Source organism: Polypterus senegalus, chromosome 6, assembly GCF_016835505.1.
Source record: "Polypterus senegalus isolate Bchr_013 chromosome 6, ASM1683550v1, whole genome shotgun sequence".
Lineage (NCBI taxonomy): Eukaryota > Metazoa > Chordata > Cladistia > Polypteriformes > Polypteridae > Polypterus > Polypterus senegalus.
Window position 1 is genome coordinate 84,128,578 of NC_053159.1, and position 23,703 is coordinate 84,152,280.

At 36.0% G+C, this 23,703-nt stretch overlaps 1 protein-coding gene across 7 annotated transcripts in view; it reads right to left on the bottom strand.

Annotated features, from left to right (window-relative positions):
- hdac4 (histone deacetylase 4) overlaps positions 1-23,703 on the bottom strand; it is a 532,842-nt gene that overhangs the window by 238,146 nt on the left and 270,993 nt on the right. The window contains exon 1 of one of the 7 annotated variants that reach the window (XM_039756444.1): positions 23,071-23,205. The exons of 5 other annotated variants lie outside the window; for them this stretch is intronic. In XM_039756444.1, coding sequence (XP_039612378.1) covers positions 23,071-23,074 — 4 coding nt within the window. In that variant the 5' untranslated portion in view covers positions 23,075-23,205. One more of the 7 variants, XM_039756443.1, reaches the window with a different exon arrangement.

A 23,703-nucleotide genomic window follows, 5' to 3' on the forward strand; every position in this document is an offset into this window, starting at 1 on the left:
CCCCTACACATATTGACAAATCCTTTAATATAAAGTCAAAGTGAATAGTAACTACCCAATGCACAATAATCATATATTCCTGTCTTCCTCAGCCTATTTTCAATGAATAGAAGGCATTCAGCAGTGTAAAATTGCTATGTACAATATTACAATGTACAAACTGGAAACTTAATTAAAAGCAGCCTGCCTGAATTCTTTCCTCTTCCCTCAATATCTACCCCTAAAATGTTATGGACTAATTTAGATAAAGATACAGGCAGCATTTCTAGACTAAATCAAGACATTTACCCTTACATGACCCCGGGAACAATGGGAACATGAACTTTCAATTATTATTTTACACAAAATAGGTACAGCATGCCATAATTCTGTTCAAAAAAATAACTAAATCTTGGAATAACTTGACTAGGTCAAGAAAGAACCTATGGGATATGTATTGATCTACATAGCTAATAATTTAGTGCTAACACAATGCTTGACTTTGCAGTTTTCAGCACCCATTTGAACTCTGTTCAATCTTGCATTATTCTGTCACTTTCATTCACATCCAGGGAGGTTGGTTACTGTGCCATGGACCTTAAACCTCTTGATAATGTTATGTACTGTGGACACAGGAGCATGAAAATCTCTGGAAATGGGCATGTAGCTGTGTAATTGTTTATGCGTTTGTACAGTTTTGTTTCTTGTCCCTTCAGACAATTCGTTTACTTTTCTATCTTTTCTCTATGCAGAGTGTTGTATACATAGGCACACCAAACACAAGTTAAATCATATTTTCTCTGTTTAAAATGGATCAATATGCGACTTTTAAATTGCCAGAGCCCGTAACTTGTGACAGGTGATTGGAAATACCAATAGCAAGTATTAAGTGCTTGAAAGTCAATTAATTCTAATAACTTCTAATGAGTGCCAATAATTTTGCCAATACCCTTTTCGGGCTTCTGTGAGAAATAGGTTGCATTTGGATTTTTTTTCCCCAGTGTTTTCTGTATACTTCCAATGCAAATAAATACATATAAATACATAACCTAACACCAATCATTTAGTAATAACATTTTGAGGAAGAATTAGTGCATTATCTGAAGAAACTGCAGCATTTTTGGCCACAACTGTACATGCCAGATTTAAAACTGTTCGGTTAAATATAAAAATGGTCCAAAAATATGGGTCAAAGTTTTTATTTCTAGAAATATAATATGTGAAAACACTATAGTACCTGTCTACTAGAAAACCTTTGACAAGCATTTTCAGCATTACCAGTTGGGTTAACAGTATATTAATATCACATCATGTTTTAAACAAGGTATCTTCTGCTAGTTTGCCTAATGATCAATTTTATTTATATCAAAGATGGTGACATTTTTTGGCTATAAATTGTCATGAAAAACTGAACAGCATCAAAGCAAGGCAACCCTTTTACAACAGCCCTGTTCTGCAGTGACCCTCTAAATGATCATACTGTATATGTATAGATGTTACAGCACATCACTTTTTCCACATTTTATGTTACAGCCTTATTCCAAAATGGATTAAATTCATTTTTTTTCTCAGAATTCTACACACAACACCCCATAATGACAATGTGAAAAAAGTTGTCATCATTGTTAATGGCACGCGCTCTCTACTCTCTACTGAGAAAAAGTCACAAACAAAAAAAAAATTACAGCACAGTCCACAAAAACTTACAGCCTCCTTGATATTTGACCTTATGATTAATTGTCGATAGCATTCAAATTAAGTCATTTTAAGAAGATGGCAAGTCTGCTACAATCAGTTCACTAAACACTTCCTTTAAAATGTTTGCATATACAGTGTATATGACAGAATCTCAGTGAACCAAGATTAGTTAGTACTGACGATTAATATGTAACACTGAGGAATTATAATGCAAAACTTGAAAATTACAACTTCCTACAAAGCACACAGAAAATGTAGCAATTTCAGTATATAAGACACACATTTAAGGATGCTGGACAGTAGTATATGTCATGTTTTTCTACAGCATAACTTCAGCACAACACCAGTGTCTCCAAACACTCTTATATGAAGTTTACTACTTTTACAGTGAAACTCTTAATATATAATAATATACCTTTGACACTATGCATCAGACAAAGGAAATCACAGTAAGCCACAATAACAATAATCAACTGTCAGCTACCTGAATTATCATTTCAGTCTGTCACTAAACTATTTCAACTGAAGTGTGTAATGTCAATACAAATTACAAAATATCACTAAAGGGTTATGTGTAAAATGTATGGTAGACTCACAACAATGTACGGTACAATGGCTTTGAATGTGTCGAGGCTTCACAATGCGTCCTATGAACTGTGTATGTCAGCTGAGTGCTTTGAAACTTGCTCCATGCTTTAGTCCCAGTGCACGTCTGCTCAATGTTTCAAACCGCACTCCAGATTTCATTCATGCTTCAAACTGTGCTTCAGTCCCCATGCGCATATCTGCTTTGTGTTTCAAACAGAGCTCCACGCTTCATTACCAGTGTATGTTTCATTTTCAGTGCGCATGTCAGCTTACTGCATCGGACCGCGCTTTTTGCCATTTCCATTGCGCATGTCAACTTACATGTACTGCTTTGGACCGCACTGGGTGGAGGGCAGCATCATCCACTGCGCATGTCAGTTTTGCATTTCAAATCCTTGTTCATTGAGCTAAATCTGCCTATCTGGACCTTAATGATGTGTTCACGAGGGACAAATGTTTCTATTAAGTCAGATGCTTTTTTTTGAAAGCAGGTCCATATGTGTTTATTCTGCTGCTCTTGCCAGAGCACTCGAGTTTAATGCCAACCTTAGTAGAAATCACAGAGTTCTCCTTTCATCAGAAAGGTGTCCACAATAATATCCATGGAACTGTTTCTGTTTGAATAACAGTGGTAATTAGTTGTGCAGCACGTACTTTTATTTGCATTACAATTTACAAATACAGTAGATTTCAACTACAGAGTATGAATCACATAATACTAACAGTGCTCACCTTAAAGTTTCCTGTGTGTGTGTATGACAGTGTTCTGCGGACCGTATCAGCCTCTCTGATGTGCTCAGGATTCACACCTTTGAATTTTGATTCTAGCAGAGCAAATTCAGCCTGATCTTCCACAGCTACTTTATTATCATCCATGTCAAAGACGGGATTCATAGACGTCAAATGGCAATGAATAGAAAATGGATTACTGTAAACATCTGAGCTGCCTTCTGCAAATCAGTCATTGCATTTTGATGGTGATTCTAAGTTGGAAAAATTCCAGAACAGATCCTTCCACAGTATCTCTCAAAATAATTTTGTCAATTTAGGTTATACATATATCACTTCTGAACAATTTTTTATAACTTGAACCCTGGTTTCCACTACATACAGAATACGAAAAGTAACTGCCTTAGTCAGTCGAGCCACAGGATGGCACAATCAGTGCTTGTAACAGTTTTGACTGTGACAGTATTTTTTCTTTGTAGCAAACCCATTAATTTTAAGCTCCACAAAATATTGTAAAGTATTAATATATGAAATATCTCATTACTTGAGGGAATAATAACATCAGTTAATTTAAGGATTGCCTCTTCTTTCCCAAATGTGCTCACCTATATTTATGGCAAAGTAGAGGGTTAAACCTTTATTTTCCATCTACTCATAAGTCAGAACAAAGAAAACATTTGAGGACAAACGACAAGGCTTATTTTCAATTTATGTTTTTTTATTTTTATTTTTTTAACCTACACCATTAGGGCAGTGGCACCCCAAACAACACTCATTTAAATGTGACAGATGAGGGCTAATAATAATACTAATAACATGAGAAATAATAATGATACAATGTAAAAGGGGAATATTTATAAAAGAACCATCAGTGAGGCATGTTATTTTATTTTAAACTCTTATTTGTCATATAGTACATTACGTCTGTCGGCGTTAGTTATATTTTTTTTAGACATCAGACATTGGAAGCCACTGATGAGCCTTTCTCTACATTGCCTATCCACAGCAGTGAAACATAAAAGAAATAAAAGTTTAACAGATGTCACTGAACTTGATTATGAGTTTGTGTAACATTAATGCTAGTTGCCAGGAGAAATCACTAAAACGGTAATTGTCAAATGCTTTGAAGCTTTGACACAATTTCCGACACAATTGCTTCCAACGTTTCAGTACTTCACTTCCACCCATCACTACACTATACTCTTAAAGACACAGTTCTATATTCCAGCAGCAGCTACAAAGATCTATTTGCAAAGCAACTGATAATGGGGTAAAACCTCTCTCATTAACTTGATACGCTTGCCATTCGGATCTGCACACTATCAGTGACAAACAAGTCGGCCACACTCCTTTTTTTACCTTTGTCTCATGTCGCCTGAGAGATGGATTTGAAACCTGCAGCGGTTTTCCCAAAGGAGTCATGGGTTTCTTAGCATATCCTAAATATCACATTTACCTTTTAATTTACTTACATTTACTGTAGGTTAAGATAACAGACCCTTTTAGAGAATGGGTTGTGGGGGGTAGGATGGACGACAGCAACTGTGAGCATACCAGAAAGTTCTTGAGTATGTAGGACAACTTTCTTTAAGTGAAAATCAGAGTCAATCCATTAAGCAGTCAAGGTCAAAAGCAACACTGGGCTCACATGAGAGCTTCAGATGTCACTTCTAAAAGTTATAGAGATATTATCTCTCAGTGGGGCTTGCATTTGTGATGACACAGAAATAAATTTCTGTTAACACTACCTTGGCAGGGTATACTGTGCATCCAAGTGATAAATTAAATTTTGGGATCTCAGACATTCTACTATAGAAAATGCTTGGTTACTACACTACTTGCTACATTATTTTATTAGTAATACACTTAGATTTTTTGCTGTCCTAGTTGTTTTACTCCTTCTTTTCTGAATGATGTACCCAGCTGTGTCTAGTCAAATTAGTTGTGCTAAACGTCTTTGCTTTATATACATCATGTTTTCATTTCAAATACTACAGACAGCAATCCAGTCACTATCAGACACTTGAAAACACTTTCAAAAACCAGTATTTTCTTCAGCAGCTGCAATTTATTGCTCTCTGCCAGTACTGTGCACGCCCCTAGCTTAACATGCACTACATTATAAAACCGGCAGCCTGATCAGCCAATTACAAAGTCATTGCCAACTTCACAATAACAAGAAAAAAACATCCAGTTTCAATCTTAGGCGCATTGATTTGTGCACTGCTAATTGGATATGCATGAGAGAAACTAAAAGAAATACACAATCACGCAAAAACTGCAATCATCTGCTCAAATCCCCAAATGAAATATTAGTTAGAAATCTCACTTTTAGTTATGCCTATTAACAGTTTAGTACTTAGTCATTTAAGACTGAAAGAAAATGGGAATACTCCAAAATAGTTCAATTTCTGGAAATGATATGCCAAGGAAAAAGGCTAAAAGAACACAAGTCTTTGTATTTTGAGCAGAAAAGCTGTAGCAGTGCTACTATAAGTTAAAACTGCATCTCCCAGCAGTCCCAGCAGAGGCTCTGATTGGTCTTCTGTCTGGGGTGCTGGAGTTGTTGGGGTCAAAGGTGGTCAGAGTGGCTCTTAAAAGGAGGGCAGGTGTCCAAAGTTGGAGAGGTGTTTTTTTTTTTGTAATCTGTGTTCCGTGTACCTGTCTGACTGCCTTCTGTCGGATTAACCGTACTTAGTTGTTGTGTCCTGGATTGTTTTGTTGTTGGGGTCTGGATTGTCTTCTGTCTACCTGTGTGCTGAGGACTGATAGTGGATTCATGGCCTTCCAGCAAGAAAAGTAGCACACCTGAGCCATCCACCCATCTTCACCTTTTTCAGGGACTACTGGTAGGACTGTTTTTCATTTCCTTTCAATGTACAGATCTCTGGACTTACTATAGTCATCACTTCATTACATCTGGTGCTGTTTTCCATGGACTTTGCTGTGAGGGGTTGTTTGTGTATTTAATTTAATATAGCCGTAGGGGTACACGGGTGGTATTGTTTTCATTTATTTAGTTTATTTCATTATATTCTTTAATTGTTGTTTGATTCCAGTGTGCATTATTTTGTCTATGTTTGTAAGTGTGTTCAGGTCGGGCCAAGGCTGGGAGTATCTCTGGGATCTCCTCCATAAAAATAAATATATCACCATCTTCTTGACGGTGTGAATCTTAGCTGCACCGGACCACTGCAAAGCTGCCATACAACAGTTACTTACACTCATGGGGAACTACTGAACACTGTTGAACCACCTCTGTTGTAGACTGCCTCTTCTAATAAAGACTGTCCATTGTTTTACTGTCTCTTATGTCTCTTATTTTATACAGATGCAACAACAGGTGCTAATGGAAACAACGTTGCTTTGATAATGGTGAATTCTGGCATCTCCTCTGTAGCTGCCGTTCAGATAAAAAAAAAAAGCAATTTTTCTGTTATATCACTTCTGAAAATCTATAAACCTTTGGTGAAACATTCCATATATATCCACTAATTTCCATTACACAGTTGCAAAGAACTGTAACCTTTCATGACAATTTTGAAATCAATTCCAGAGAAATTGGAAGCAAGCTTGAATCAAACCAGGGTGCACAGGAAATGATACAATACAGCAGTCTTACTCTCTAATTGGAATATGAGCCAACAATTCTTGGGAATACATCTACTTGTACATTCCTGTATGAGGCACTTAATATCATCAATAAGACCATTACTGTGGAGTTTTTATAATAAATTATTTGATTAGCTTTCACACTGAATGCTGTTTAATTCCCAGTAATAATAAACATTCCATGTTAAATATCACAGAGTGTGTTAAAGACAATTTTTTTTTTCAATAATTTATTTATTAAAGAAAATGAGGACAAATACAGCATCAGCCAAGCATTAAGCACTTATAATCTGGGCAAGTAGCTTGAATTATGAAAATCAACACTGCCACAGGTGTTGAATGTTCTAAGCACTGCTAAAAAAAAAAAAAAAACTTATTCAGAAAGCATTTTGTGACTGCTCAGACCTTCTGTTCCTTTACCCTGATCCCAGACCTAAAGTTCATTAATACAGTTAATCAATGGTCAACTAACTGTTTTCTTGGATGGCTAGTTTCCACAAAACCTTGAGACTTCTTTTACTGTAGTGCTTTAAAAGTTTGTTTGCCATCATTTATAATTACCTACTAATCACTCTTAAGCATTTATTAATATACATGTTTTATAAGTTGCTTTATATTATATTGGCTCCTACAATAATAAATCATGTACCAATTACAACGCTAGTACATATTTTTACTCCATTTGCAAAGCACAAACAAACCATTCAGAGAATAGCAGTAACATTTTATGCTCCAGTGTCTTGCAGCACATCATTGAAGAAAGGCAACATAAATTAATTAGTGACTGTATGTATTGTGTTTGACTAGTCAAAATCAATTTCACCAGGATTTCTTTTGATAAAACAGCTGATAAAATGAGACACATCTCCGCTTTCCTATAAACTGCCAGCAGCACCACCACCTATTTACTCTGCCTAAATATGTAAGTTCTCAAAGAAATTTCCAGTGAATAAAAAAATAATCATAAGCATGACAATATTTTAGACTTGAAAAATGCTACAAATCCTGCTCTCCAGTAATATGAGAAACATGGAAAGAATACTGAGAATCAACACATAAGACATACAATCAGCCATGACAAGGTTTAAGACAAAACCACATGTTTTCCTACCACGGCTTTAGCTCAGAATCCCCTCCTCTCTACCTCACTCACACACACCTTGCCCCTAATCCCAATTTAATTTATTGTATTGATAGGAATTAGGGCTGATCAGTGAAAACTGACAAAGCATTTTTTTGCAACGAATATGCAGTGTTCACCTTATTTGCTGAATATTTTTCTGTAAATGCACCTTGGACAGACTTAGGTGAACATTTTTGTGACAAAGAAACACGCTTTTGCTGTCCCAACTGAGACATTGAGCTCTATGTTGTTGACTGTTTCAAAACATATCACATGAAGAAGTGGACACTAGTGGACGCAGTACTTAGATACGGCCACACCAGTGTGAAAGCGCCCGATCGCAGAAGCTAAATATGCTCAGGCTCAGTCAGTACTTGGACATTTAGGTATTTACATGTTTGTGATACACATAATAACATTTTTAATTGTTGAAAGAAAAAAAAAAATTGGTTTGTTATTCCAGGGGCAAACATAACACTAAGGAGGTTAAATACATTCATCTGAATAAATCTGTTTAAATATATCCATCTGAATAGCGAAATGTATTAGAAAAACCTGCTAAACAAAAACAGTGAGATTTAATACTTGCACAATGTTCAAAATTGTGGTCTGATGGGAGAATCACACCAGCTCATGGGATGCAAGGTGTCTAAATAAACATTAGAGAAGTCAGCTAAATTACAGAATTGACCACACACTCATTGGAGACTGTGTCAGAAAGGAGGATAATGGCTGACTTAGAAGCCATCCTGACTAATACTGTCCACACTCTTTGTATTACACTGCAATGGTGTGCCTTTAGCCATTGGTTATTTTATGATAAGAGTAATAAAAAATGCCACTCTGATTCTTTTTGCACAGTCTCCTCACTTCATGCCCATCCTCACTCAGACCAGTTATAACTGACATAGGGACAGCATTTCTTCTGAGACACTAAATGTACACCATGTAAATTGTATTTGTCATTCTAGTCCTGTTCATTCAGGATTAGGGATGTCAAAAGAACTGATATTTCAGGACTTATTCAGTATCAAAGATCCAAATAATTACAATATCGGAGAAAGTTGGTATTCCACTCATGCGTGACAGCAAGTAGACAAATTACTCCGGAAGGCACAAAACTATATGATAAAAGTATTAGTACAACCTACATAAAACAAAGTCTCACAGTGGTAAAGCTGCAGCACCGCATCATATCTGGAAAAGGTTAGTTTTCACACAGGAGAAATTCAGCCCACAAGTGCATGAATCGCACTTGTTATTACTGTACTTTAAAAAAAAAAAAAACACACACACACACACATGCAAGTGCATTATTGCCTCTTTTATCCCATTATGGAATTAGTTTAGAAACATATGTGCACGTTATTAAGGAGTAAAATAACTTTTTCTGTTTATTACTTCACTTTCTTTAACGTAAAGGCTAATTTTCCAATTATTTCACATTGGCTGCGAATCATAATACCTTGCATAAAGAGCACTGGACTGCAACTAAATTACAGTAAAGCTTAGAAAAGCAGGGGCAGAAAACATCGGTTTTTGTGATCAGCCAATTCACCAATAACAGTTTTTTTTTGATGAAAATTGACCAATTTAGTTCAGCGGCCAATCGATTGGAGAATCTCTACTGTATTTATAGAGTTCATACTGCATTACCAAAAAAGCCACAATATTGTTCACTTCAATAAATGCAGGCTTTTTAATAAAAACCCACTGAATGAGATTTCTGTTTTTGCCCTGGTATCAAAAAGTATCAAGTATAGTACAATTTCAGTGGTAATGGCATCTGAAACACAAGCGCATTGGAGGACCTCCTTGCAGGCTGAGTTGAAGTATGCTCTTCCTCTTCTTCAGCCACAGCACTGAGAAGTTGCCTACTGAAGGCATGGAAGGATGCATCTTCAACTGACTTAAAACCTACTTATCAACATTGTTTACAGCATTTAGAGGGTTATTTTGCTTTTGGTTTTCATTATCATTGTCTGTGGAAAATAAAAGGGGTGACCCAGCTGGCACCTCAAACTTTTCTTGGCTGTCTAGAAATTCTAGAACCACAACTCTTTAGGACCAAAAACTAATTATGCAAACAAACATATGTCTATGTGTGAAACTAACACTTTAACAATTCTAAAAGGAGTTTATAAAGCTAATGAGAATAATTTCTCTCTTATTATAAAAAAAAATTCCTGGGAGGGAGACGAGACATGATCTTCTCGGAAGACAATTTGACGTCCCGCAAGAGACACTTTAACGGCATGCAGGACAAGGCACTGAGACAAAAGGACAGCTGCTGTACATCCTTTTAAATGATCGACGTGCAGCGCGACAAGCAGAACACACACCTCGGCAGCAGCAACTAATCTGTCCACATCTCCTTAGCGAGCATTCCGCTCCCCCCCCTTCACAACTAGAGCGGGAGGGACGCAAAGTGGCAGGATCGTAGCGCATCTCTGGGGGGTTTAAGCGAAGCAATTGAGACATAACCACTTTGATGACACACAAGATGTGATCATCTCGTAGAGACACTTTGACGACACGCGAGACTAGACATTACAACCTTCGTAAGTAAAACCCGTGAGACAGTGACTTTTGCACATCACGCCCTACTTATAAACAATTTACAATAAGTTCACGGACATCTAACCTAGCAGTTGTTGGAGTGCTTTTGGCAGACACACTTCATGTGCTTCCAGCTCTTAAAACAACAACAAGCAGAACACATAACTCGCCAGCAGCAGCAAGCAAGCAGAGGATCCGACCGCATCTCCTTAGCGTGCGTTCAACCCCCGCCTTCACAACGCGAGCAGAAGAGATGCAAAGTTGCAAAAGTACAGCTGCTGTACAGGCTTTTAAATGATCGACGCGCAGTGTGACAAGCAGAGCACGCAGCTAGCACGCAGCTCGCCAGCAGCTGTTCCGACCGCATCTCCTTAACGTGCATTTAGCCCAAGCTGCACAACGAGAGCAGTGTTATACATCCCGCGAGAAAGAGATTTAACAACGCCCGGGAAAGCACTTTTTTCGATAAAAAAAAAAAAAAAAAGGTCAGAGCAATCTTTAATTCCAAAATCATTCATTTAGTGAAAGTTGAGACTATAACAGCTTTTAAAAATATTCAAATGAAATACTAGGACAATTTAGCTATTAGCTAACTATACATGTTTTATGGTTTGAGTCCCCTGTCACTTATCAAACATCTTATGTTGTTATTTTCTACTGTGTTTTGCTTTTAGTATGTAAAACATGTAGAGCTACTTCCTTCCTTAGAACTAGGACCAGGGGTAAAGGGAGAAAAAACAAACATATTTGAAGTATACTTCTAGGAACAATTTAGTTAGTCAGTTAAACTTGTTACATTATTATTTTCTGCAAATTAAAAGGACAGCAGAATTCTGATGCATTTTCACCATCAGAAAAGTACAGAACATATAACAAAACTAAATGGCAAGTAATGAAGTATGAATATAAAACACATGCAATATTCTATAAAAAGAACCATTCTGACAACAGTACAACATATATAACTTTGCTATATGGCAGTCCTTCAATATTTCAGTGTTTTTATCAGGCAGTATGTAAGCCAAGCACAGACTCATGTGTGATATACACAAATGAGGTTGTCTAACTAGAGAACCTCAAAAAATAACCCATATTCGGCGGTACAGATTATCACAGGATTTTAATGAAACCAGGCAAAATTATGCAACTGCCTTAAACCAGCTGCCCAAGTGATGTGATTAGCCATGTCTACAGAATTTAGATGAAAGAGTCAGATAAAGCCAGTTTGGGTAGTCAACACAGCAGGGCAGTTCATGGCCATGACTATTGCAGCCCTTCATAAGAAAGAGACCAGCAGACCCTAGTGAGCACTTATAGTGAATCTAACTTAATCAAAACATATGCCTCCACTGACAACTCCCAGTAATCTAAACAAACGGCTCTCTTCAATGATTTTTTCTCAAGGTTTAGCTCCTGGTTGAAGAGACTTCTGTGAAAATTGACTGATGCCTGCAAATTTCCCATTGGGTTAGCAACTATGTATAAGGCCACAAGTATTCCTTATTTTTGACTGTTGTCCTGTCAATTAGATGTTTTTCACCTTGGGCACATGACTGATACTGTAAGCGTCAAAATTCTGAAATACTAATCAGAAAAATAAAAAAGTAGAACATATGTAGATGGGTGCATAGATTGAAAATAATCTGGTCAAAGATCTACAAAAACACAGGTAAAAAAATGGAAATACTTGCACAATTTTTTTGGCAGATAAACCTTAAAGCACAATAGACAAATACACGACTAGCATTATATAAGAAACACTAAATTATGTTATGCAATCCCTCCCACTTCCTCTCTTAGCTTACTTTGAAAACAAAAAAAATCAATTCTTTATAAAAATAATTTAGCAACTATTTTTTAAGACATTGGGCTATAAATTGACTGTCACCCAGAGAGCTCCCAGTTCTTCCCAAACAAACATGCAAACTAAGAATCAAATTCATAAAGAGGCAGTTATGGAATTCACACTCTTACTTCTTTTTGAAAGAAGATGAATTAGGAATACACAAAAATCGCTCGGGATATAAGTGCAAGATTGTGATATAACTTTAACTATGTTAATTCAGGGACAGCTACAGAAACAACCATTCATAAGGAAGAGCAAGTACAGGATAAGTCTTTAGGAGGGAGGGCTGGTGTTGAGTCCATTCTTACAACTCAGCACATTGCTGAGGATGGGAGGCATTCAGTTTTATGAAATACCAGACAGCTAAAAATTTATCAGGCAGACTCTCAAAGTTCTGAAGAGTGCCTTAGAAATATTAACCATTTTGTACTTAATAAAAGTAAACTGTCCTTCAAGGATTCATAAAATGATTTTCTCTTTGCAAAAGTAAAGAAAAAAAAATCCAGTTAAATAAAATGGCAAAACAAAAGAATGAGTTAACAATAGACTATCCAAAACAGCAGCAATTTTTTGTTTCCCTTACTCCACGTACAGCTTACAGTCCTTTTCACCTAAAAATTGATGTATTATGTTTTTTCCATAAAGAAGAATAAGTTCCTGTTGAATCATCATTAATGCACTCAATCATGACAAGGCAGTAGACATAATTCTATCATCATCATGTGAGCAGAGTTTTTTTTTTTAATTCTTGACAAATCTTGCACAACAAGCAATGTAATTAACATTGAATATTTTATTCATCTTACAATTAAATTCAACTGATAAGTGAGTGCAGTTTCAGAGTACTTGTTGGTAACAAGCTTTTTAAATTAGCTTCTAATTGAATTCATTTTATTTTCCTCTCTGTAAAGAATCTGTGTTATGTTTCTTGGAATTATCTTTATTAATTTACACGTTACAGAAAATTAGGTGTGTCAATTTATATAACATTTCTTGTTGATGTGGTCTCATTTATGATGCATACTTTAATTTGGCCTCATTGATCTATGCTTTGGTCAATTCAGATTCCTCAACAATGCCGTCTAAACACTGCATGCTATTTTTATAATCTTGCTCATTTAGAGTATGTTTTTTTTTAATTGATATAATTATGTCAAATTGTACACTGTGCCACGGGAATCTTGGTACATAGCAGATATACTGGATGCAACACTTTTATACAATTAAACTCTCTTTTAATATTTTCTTATATATTTATCCTCATAATTATAAATAATGAACAGACAATGGAACAATTAGTTGTATATTTCTGAAAACATCCAAGAAATCCTTGTGAGAAATGTAATCAAAAATACACCATAAAAGCTGGCAAAAGGTTAAACATTTAAACAATCAGCTGCTGATTTTATTAAATGTCCAATGAAATATTAACACAACAATCAATATGAATATGGATGTACACAGAAAGACAATCTGGACACCATTTGAAATGCACTTCTAGATGATACCTACCTTGTGGTTATTCGGATTACATTTTTTAGAAATATGGTCATGGGAGTATAAATTAATAATAATAGTTTTGTGAATTAAAGTGCAGCATTGATCTTGTTAATATATATACTTTGGTGATTTGGTTTTTTGTCAATAAATTATATAGTTAAAGCAATTCACTCTTCATAGTAACCTCGTTAATGTGAATAGAAGTATGACCTCCACCAAATCTCCTGCACAGCCAGCATCCTTTATTTGTTCTCCAACAATCCTATGAATGTGTGCAAGTGGCACATCTAAATTGTGCCCAGTATGAGTAAGTGAATGAGTGTAGTGTGGGTACAGTATGCATTTGTGTGGACCCTGTGATGGGCTACCACCCTGCCCTGTGGGGTTTCCAGCCTTGTACACTGTGCTGACAGAATAGTGTATAATTTATACTGAAGTGAGAGTTTAATGAATTTTGCTCAGTTACTAAAGTAAATAAAATGAAAGCAAAATTCACATTTGCAAAAAAGCAATGTTTTATCAAATGAAAACCAAACACTCTATACAATAATCCAGTAATAATTGTGTTTCCAGACAAAAAAAAAGCAGATGTTTACTTTAATATTGTAGTGGCAAATAATTAGAATGGTACAGGAAGCAATATGCCCTTAACGCCTCCCTGTCACAAGTCATTACCAGGAACATTTCTCTGTGGTCAAACAAATCAGAGTTCAGATTTAGCATACAGCAATTAGCTAACAGAATTTAAACAACAAGCAAAACAGGAACATAACTTTGATACCAAATGTTAAGGTATAAAATAAGGTGGGAACACAACATTCTGATTAAAATCTAATAAAAACCCAGAAATTTGAAAAACTCCTACTTTTTGGAGGATAACAATACCTTTGTGCATTAAAACATGCTTAGTAGACATAACTTCATATACTTTTAAGTTGGTGAATCTAATAGCTACTGCTAAAAGCAACACAAAGGACTGCATGGATATGTTAAAACATCATGTCGTTTTTCAGTGAAAGCTTTGATTTACCCCAAATTTGGCTGAAAATCTGCCATCTACACTAAATATCAACATAATATAGCTGACATTAAAGAAGTCCAGTAAATATTGAGACACAATATATTGAAAGTGCCTATGCTCCTTTCAGCCCACTCAGATCTGCTGATTAAAGGTGTCTAGTGATACCACCTTTGTGTGGCATCAAATCTCATTCCAGACTAACTGAAAATGTAACTAGCTTGCATTATGTTCTGAACTCTTTTTGTTGATTAACAATTTTGTACCCTTGTCCTGGAACACTTGCTCCCAAACAGTTGCTCAGACTGATTTTGTTTACTCAATTATGTTGACATCTTTTGTAAGTTATTTGGGATAAAATCATCTGTTAAGCAAATAAATGTACTGTAAATGCAAACTCACTTAATCAATATGCTATTATATCTATGTTATATCACTGATGACTCCAAACTTTACTTTTGTTCAGTGGCATTTGACAAATTTTTGAAAATTCCATTTCAAGCATTCATTTTATAAGCAAGTCTTGCAAATATTAAGGATAAAAATAGCACAAAAAAATGCAATATTGTTAAGAATCATCTTTAAAACAAACAGACACGGAGATAATCATGCTACTGTGCCTTATAGACAAATGAACTTTCCAACTTTGTTACATTGAATTAAAACTGCTGGAAGTTTATATTTGCTGCACAATCCAGTTTCATTTATCATACACTGTAAATATTGTTTCATAATTGAGTTGAAGCTCTATATTTTTTGCTATTGCTTTTTTTTTTTTTAAAAGCTTTTTAGAAGCTCACATGACATACTGCCAGCCAAAATAAATACAGCTAGCTACTAACTACAGAGCTTTAATTTTAAGCAAATCTTGCCAACATAAACACAGCAACAATATCTTACTGTACAAAAGCTGTATGTTTTCACACCTAAAAGAACACAATGCACATTTTCTTATTTCTTTACATGATTAAATGCCTGTAAATTGACAATATGATCTTAACAGAATTCAACTCCAATGCAGAACAATAGTTTAATAGGTGTTAATATTTTTATTTTGGTTTGTATGTTTCCCCTCAATTTGTCCTAAAAACTTTTATATAAATCAAGTATTAAAAAATAAAGAAATTGAAGAAATAGCACTTATCCTGCTGGTATACATGATATTCAAAGGGACACCAGAAGAACTTACTGAATCCTTCAAGAATAGAGACACATACTTTTTATATGGTCCTAAAGATTCTTAAGTAAGAAATTATTGAGGCAACTTATTTATTTTTAATTGACGCTACAATGTATTAATTGCTGGGGAAACCTGGTCTTTTCAAAAATGGCCAATGACATATTTCCAATATGAATTAATATACTGCATAGAGGTAAAGTCAGTATATGCCAAGGTTTATTCATTTCATGGTCACAGGGGACAAAGCTTATCCCAGCAACACTAGATGCAAGGCAAGAAGCTATCCTTGGAAAGACACCACTCAATTGCAAGATATTAATAGGTTACGTTTCTTTTTGCTATTTAAAAAAATATGGTATAATTAATTGTAATGTGACTCAAGTGTTTAAGACTTCCATCAAATGGTTACAAATAAACATTTCTGTGCAAAAGTCAAAAAAAGCAGTGGCACGGCTATATTTTCAGTCGTCATTGTGAATGAAAGTGCTCCTTCTATAATACTTGTTATGAAAAGGCACTAAAAACAATGATATTATGCACCTCATGTGTCTGTACACTACAAAAAGGAAACAAACAAAGCAAATCCGTTTGATGCTATTCTTGTGCTGTCTTCTACCGACACTAACACCCACCATACCAGGTCAAATATCAGAACATATTGTTAACACAAATCTGTTACTATGTCTTACAGTGTACACAAGACAACAAAAACTATTTTAATTTTAATAGCACACTGTATGTCTTGCTGGAAGGACTGGAAAGTTATACATTTTATAATGAATATAATTTGATACTCAGGAGGCACAGCATCAATGAAAGTTCAACAAAATAGTAAAAAGAGACAATGACAAATATAAAAATGACTTCAAACCATTTTAAAATGCCAACATAAGTACTGTGTTTCCCAGAAAATAAGACTGGATCTTATATTAATTTTTGCTCCAAAAGATGCACTATGGCTTATTTTCAAGGGATTTCTTATATTTATTCATGTACAGCAATATAAATTTATCCAAATATAGTCATGTCATATTTTTCCGGAATATTGTCAGAACTATCCACATTCAAACCCTGAATTCCAGCCTGAATTTCTTGTTACTCCAAGCCGCTTTTAGGATCCTACAGGGTCGAGGTGCGTGCTTCAATGTTTGATGAATGGTGAAGCAAAATGCTGACCTACAAATGTATTCATGTTGCCTTTATATTCAAGCGTTGCATAATTCCCCAAAGTAAAGACACAATATATTTTAAAAGTCTCACATACCATCTTCTGTCTCGTCTTTTTTTTTTTGTTTGTACCTTACAATACCATCAGAATGTATGCCGGCATATTTGAGCCACATAGAAAAAAAAAAAATAAGGACATAATGAAAATGTCTATTTTGTGAGTAAAGTGGAAATTTCGGCTTTAAACTAGAAATGCCCACTTTAACCTCGTAGTTTACTTTGTCATTAAAGTAGACCGTCATAAACGTCATCTTCAAACTGACCCAGTTGTTAATCGCCATGCGCTTCTTGGGTTTCCTCTTGACCTGATAGCTGCAGCAAGCAGCAATAGATCGCCACACAGAAAACATTAAATTTATAATATTCAAGCTCTCTGCACATTTAGAATTCTTAGAATTGTACTTGATATCACTTTCATGATGAAATGCATTAAAATATGTGTTACATTTATACATAAATTGTTAACTTCATTTAAATAATGAATACTGTTAATATTTACACATATGTGGTGGCATGATGGCAGAGCGGCAGCACTGCTGTCTCACAGGGAGTCGCGTCCCTAGTGTTCCCTGCCTGGAGTTTGCATATTTTTCCTGGTGGGTTTCCACAGTGGGCTCAGTTTTCCATCCAAAGACATGAAATTTTGGGGATTTGATGAAGCTACAACGATGCTAGTGTATGCGAGTGCTTGTGTTCATTTTGCGATGAACTGATGCCTCGTCTAGGGATTTTGTTTCTATCTTGCGCTGATGCTGCTGGAATGGCCGCATCCCTAAATTGATGGATGTAATCATTAAACATCCTTTTCAGAGATATTGTGGCAAGGTGTCCTCTAAATTTAATGGATGTTTCGGGAAAACATGTCACATCGTGTGGAAGTATAAACCTGGCTTTAGGTGCTTTACTTTTCAGCTGACGATCTTGACTAGGGCTTATTTTTGGGGTAGGGCTTATATTACAGAGCAGCCTGAAAATCATGCTATGGCTTATTTTGGAGTAGGTCTTATTTACGGGGAAACACCGTATTAAAAGAAAAATAATCATTCACAATGGACAAGAAGGCTTGTGCCATCTTTGACTGAAGTCAAGTCTCCAGAGACGTGAAGTGCAGAAGGTCCTATATAGAACACTTTGCCTATCCAGGTGGCAATATAAAATATGTTTGCAATCTTCTTTAAAAACACTGATGTTACATATCTAACATCTCAAGAAAAAATATAAAAGGTTCATCAAGAGTTACAAGCTTTGTGTTAAATGTGATATGGCAAACACAAGACCAAACAAATAAAAAGAAAAGAAAATAGAATGCTAAAAATTCCTTTCACCTATTCACTCGTCTGCACCAACATCTGGTGAGCAGCAGCAGTTCTGCTCTCTCATAACATACAGCCATTAGTGGAATACCAACACTTTCAATGGTTGGAGACTGCAATCCAGTTAGAATCTGTTTGCATAAAAATACCAGCCAGCTTAAACAAACAGGAGCAGACATGGGTGTGGGTCACTAAGTCCTGAGAAACTATAAATTGCACATTTCATGTGATTCTCAATTACCAAGGCATACAAGGCAGGAAAACACTTTTTTTTCCAAAATCATGCCTTCTTTACTTCTTTCTACTCTTCTCATAATGCTTTTAGGAATACCAACAATAGTACAATTTGAACTGTATACAAAAAAGTTGTGAAACAAAAACCTACAAAATGGGAGTCTCATCAAGATATATTTTGAGTATAGCCCTTATAAGACATGATATGAGGGGCTTCTTTATACACATCACCTCTATGTAATGTTCTGACAAACCAAACATCACAAATGGGCTACAAAGAATAAAAACAACAAAATAATTTCAAGTCTTTGTATCAGGGAATATGCTCCCTATACTCTGATTTCCTTCTCAGGCAGAATCAAGGACATGCATGTCAAGTTAAAGAGTGACCCTAAATTCATCTTGTATGGGTAAGTGTGGGTGTGTCCTATGATGGACAGGTATCCACTCGAGGGTTGCTTCCTAATCTGCTCCCCATACTTCCAGGACTATTTCTGGCATTCTAACAACTATGTGTTAGAAATTCCAGTTCCAAAAAATAATGAAAGATTGATGGGTCTATCTAGTTGTATTAATATTAAGGGAATCACTAATTATCCCCAAATTAACTGCACCCATTTACTGTCTATTTCAATGTAAAATCACCAGAAAATGGGACACTGCAATAAAATTACTTAAGTTTTGCATTAGCACTCGTTTACAAAAAGTGTTGGAACAAAACTGTGTTATTAATGCTGACAATGCTTGAGGTTAAACTGACCTTATCAGACTGCCTATATGACAAAGCAATCTTCTGGGAAAAAATCCAGCTGCATTAAGTAAGTGTAACCTTCACAATGCAAAGTGAGACGATTCAGAATTTAATTCAATCAAAGCAAATCACAAATATAAAGAAACAATCCCTATCCCAAAGCTCTCCACTATCTTGGTGCAAATTTATATATACTCAGGCCATAATAAAACAACATTGAGAAAACAGAAGGAAAAGACAGCAAAATTGAGAAGAATCATCTTCTTTTACATTAGGACTGAAGTATCACATTCATTTGAATTTATACTATTAAAATATAGTAACAATTTACCAAAGTGTTGTCTAGAATTCCTATTGGATGTTTGTGCAAAATGAGCATAATGATTGCTTGAAAAACACGGCCATTTAACCAACCATCATTAAAGTGTACAATGATTGGATTGAGTATGTAAACAGCTTTAAACAATTAACACATATTCTCCCAGGGTGCACACTTCTGCAAAAGCTCAGCTTTCAGAAACAAGAAAACAAATGTAAATATAACACTGCAATAACAAATGTGAATTGATTGGGAATATACTGTACATAATGAAAGCATTATTGAGCATAAAAGAAAATAAAATCTATCCAAACAAGTATAAAATTCAGTGTATATACAGAATATTGGATTTGAATACATCAGGTTTATCAAATGATGTCCTTGTCCACACAACCAAATTAATGCTTCTCTGGGAAAACTGCTTCACAAACATAATTTAGAGTCTTAAATATCATGCAAAAAAGAATCTGTTCTCAAAAAACAAAAATAGAAGAAAATCATTTTGAAGATGTTTAATTAAAATATGCATTGGCACCCAGAGGCCTGAAATGGATAAGCAGGTTAGTAAAAAAAGAAAGAAGGAAGGATGGTAGAATGGAATCCGAAATGTTCAGCATTAGAACAATCTAACTGCATCTGTTACTCAAATTTTTTACATCTGCATACATAGACACAGAATTAAAAAAAAGAGGATGCACCCAGAAAAAACGGTCCATTTAGCATGGAAATGGACACAGGAATATTGGGCAAGTCAGAAATAAATTTAAAAAAAAAAAAAGGTCACAAAACCAAACCAGAAGAATGAGTTATTGATCCAGACTTGTACATAGGGCTGTCAGCATTTGGCAAAACCCAAACAGATTGTAATACAAGTGGCTATGCATCATAGACTTCAGTCATATAAATGTCAACAGTTATTCTGTAAGGTACGACAATAGCATGTGTGACAGAGTGAAGCTTCAGAATTGCTGCACCTGTATAACTTGAGAACTTTATATCAGGTTAAGGAATAATGTACAAGACTGAAAATATTTTGTAAGACACTTTTCATTTGCACAGAGACAGACACTTGACCATCAGTGGCCCTTTTCATTTGTACACACTCTGGTTCAATTGACCATCAGTGGGTTTGGAGTATGGTTTCACTGTTGTCTAAACATGTAATGTGGTTGTCTTCTCCACTGCCCACTCCTGCTTGCAAGTTCGGCCTTTGGTAGTGTCGTTATTCATGCTCTACACAAAACCTTCATGGTATTTTTAGTCATTTCACATGCAATTAACAACTGTCCAGTTCAGGTCAAGCTTTTTTTTTATTTTAATTTTGATATCTTTGTTGTTGTTTAAACAGCTACTCTACTTTTGTAATTGACTATTTACAGCTAGCCCACATTTTCCAAGCTATTATACTATTTCCATTTCAAAGTTCCTCTGATAATCATTTGGTCATAGTATTTATAATGGGGCTGGCCATCAATGCACGTTTTGGCAGTGATTTTATATGCTGTACATTGAACCTAGTTTATTCATATCATACAGCTCCTACACTGTTTTTGCATATGTCATTTACTTAACATTTCTGTACTGAAATCACATATGCATCAGCACTGAGTACTTGAGTAATGCTCATTGCATCACTGATTTATGTTGGGTAAACTTCTTTACATACTGTATGTACTTTGCACTAAAATAATTCCTACAGTTAGCTAATGACTACAGAGACAACATGGACTGCCTTCCTAAATCTTATGACCTTTTCCATAATATGAATAAAAACAATCATACATATACAATAAACTGCAAAATATTTTCAAAGACCAAAATATCCTATCAATCTATGTAGTAGAGACATGGGCACAATACTGCGCTCTGCATATTTTGAACAGATATATTTACTTATCTACAAAGCATAGGAAAGAAAAAGAAAAATCAGTCCATAGTTGACATAATGAAATTGTAAGAATTATCTTTACCACTTTTTTCCATGTGCTAATAGCAGCATATACTGAATAAATTGGATACAGGAATGAGGCTTTTCAAATTTAAAGCAAAAATGTTAGAAACTCAATATGTAGCAGAGGTTCAGCTCACCACATTTCAGAACAGATGAGAAATCTTTAATAAAAATGGGGTTTGCTTATTGTAAAGTGGGCCTTAAGCAGTACAGCCAAATTAAAGTACTCATATAATGACTGTTGTTGACCCTTACACAAAATACAGGGATAACAAGAAAATGGTAATATCACAATGTATGCTAATCCATTTTTACGTAAACAGTACTTCGTAGTTTTAATGTGCTGAAAAATCATTGAGGTTGGCATCACAAATTCTAAACTACTGCAAGCACTTTCTTTAAAAACACACAGACACACACAAACTGTTTAATCTGTAAATGTCGATTTAGCAACTGGCTGGCACAAGTGCCATCTGGACGTCACCAGCCAAACATTAAGAACCACATGAAAACACGCTGGAAATAAACCTTCCAAAAAAAGACGTACAGAGAGAGAGAGAGTGAGATTTTAGGCATTATTATACCGTCGAGAAAAACACGTTTTGCCAGCTGTTGAAAATTCGTTCTACTCTAACTAGTTATACAGGGTATCGTGGCTACGGGTGTCTAAGGAACACGAGGACCGCTTCGCCTTGTTCCCAGCGCTTGCATCGCTCCCGAAACTTCCATCATAAGCAGGCTCGTCATGCCAAGGCAGAGCGGGACTTGCCCACCCGGTGTACTGCAGCCTTAAATCACATCTGCATGTCACTAAGTGCGCTTCCTCCCCTGCGGATAACTTCGAGTAAAGCTCGGCTGCACATCGCCAGCGCACACTGCTACATGGGTTCAGCATGCAGCACGGAAATGCCAGGGCTGATAACCACACTCCCATTTTAAGCACCCATTCATTCATCTTTATTTACTTCACTTGTCATCTATCGCTCACGCGTGTAGCACAAATTACGCTCACACCTAAACGCCTATTTACTCACGAGCAAAAAATCTTCACATCATAAAAAGGAACTGCACTGTCCCACCAACATAAGAATCAGATCAAGTCGGAAGTGTCTGTGTCGAAGCCACACGAGCCACGTCCCCCCTCTCTCTATCACACACACACACACCCCAAGGATCTGTTTAAAGAGAAGGAGTGCTCACCGAGAGAAGGGCGCTCGCTAAAAATCGTAGCCGATGGCATTCCACGCCGCTGAATCTTAGCAAAGAAGCGATCTACGTTTTGGTTTTTTTTGCAAACAAAAGAGCAGGTCGGCAGATTCGTGGATGAATATGGAACGTCCGTACTCACTATGCAACTGAAGGATGGGACAGGTATAGAAAAAAAAATGTTCCTGTGCGGAGCCCAACGCCTCCTCCCCAGATGCAGACAGATTCAACTCTTACCCATCAGTCCCAAAATCGAGAGCACAGGGTGCTGAGACTCCGGTTTTTAAAATTCTCCAAAGGCGAATTACGGGACGGGAATAGATGAAGTTTACAGTGCCAGCTGCAGCCTCCTTGCAGCTCAGTTTGGCTCGTTTGCTTTTCTCTCTCTCGCTCTCTCACTCACACACACACACACTCCCTCCCTCCCCGGCCCTGCCTATGAGCCGATGACATCAGAGGACTGACTGTCTTAGGCATGCAGAGTGTTTATAAGCGCTGCTACTCAATTTCCTGGAACACAGACTGTATTCACAGAAGCTCCAGGATCTCTCTGCTTCAGTTGCTCTTGCCCTTCTCTGCCTATTCTGTCATTTGCTCGCTCAGTTCAACGTCTCTTCATTAATGATGCATGCACAGGTATTCCAACGCAATATTACAATGCTTTACCAGCATTCACAAAGTAAAAATTACCAGTATAGTCAAAATAAGATGCATTCTGCACAGTATTATGGCAAAATTACAATGCATTTTGCATTTAGAAGATATTCAGATCCATTCACTTTTACTGCACTTTCTTATGCTGCAGCCTTTGTCTAAAATCATTTAAATATATTTCTTCCCTCATCAAGCAACACTCAATATGGCAGAATG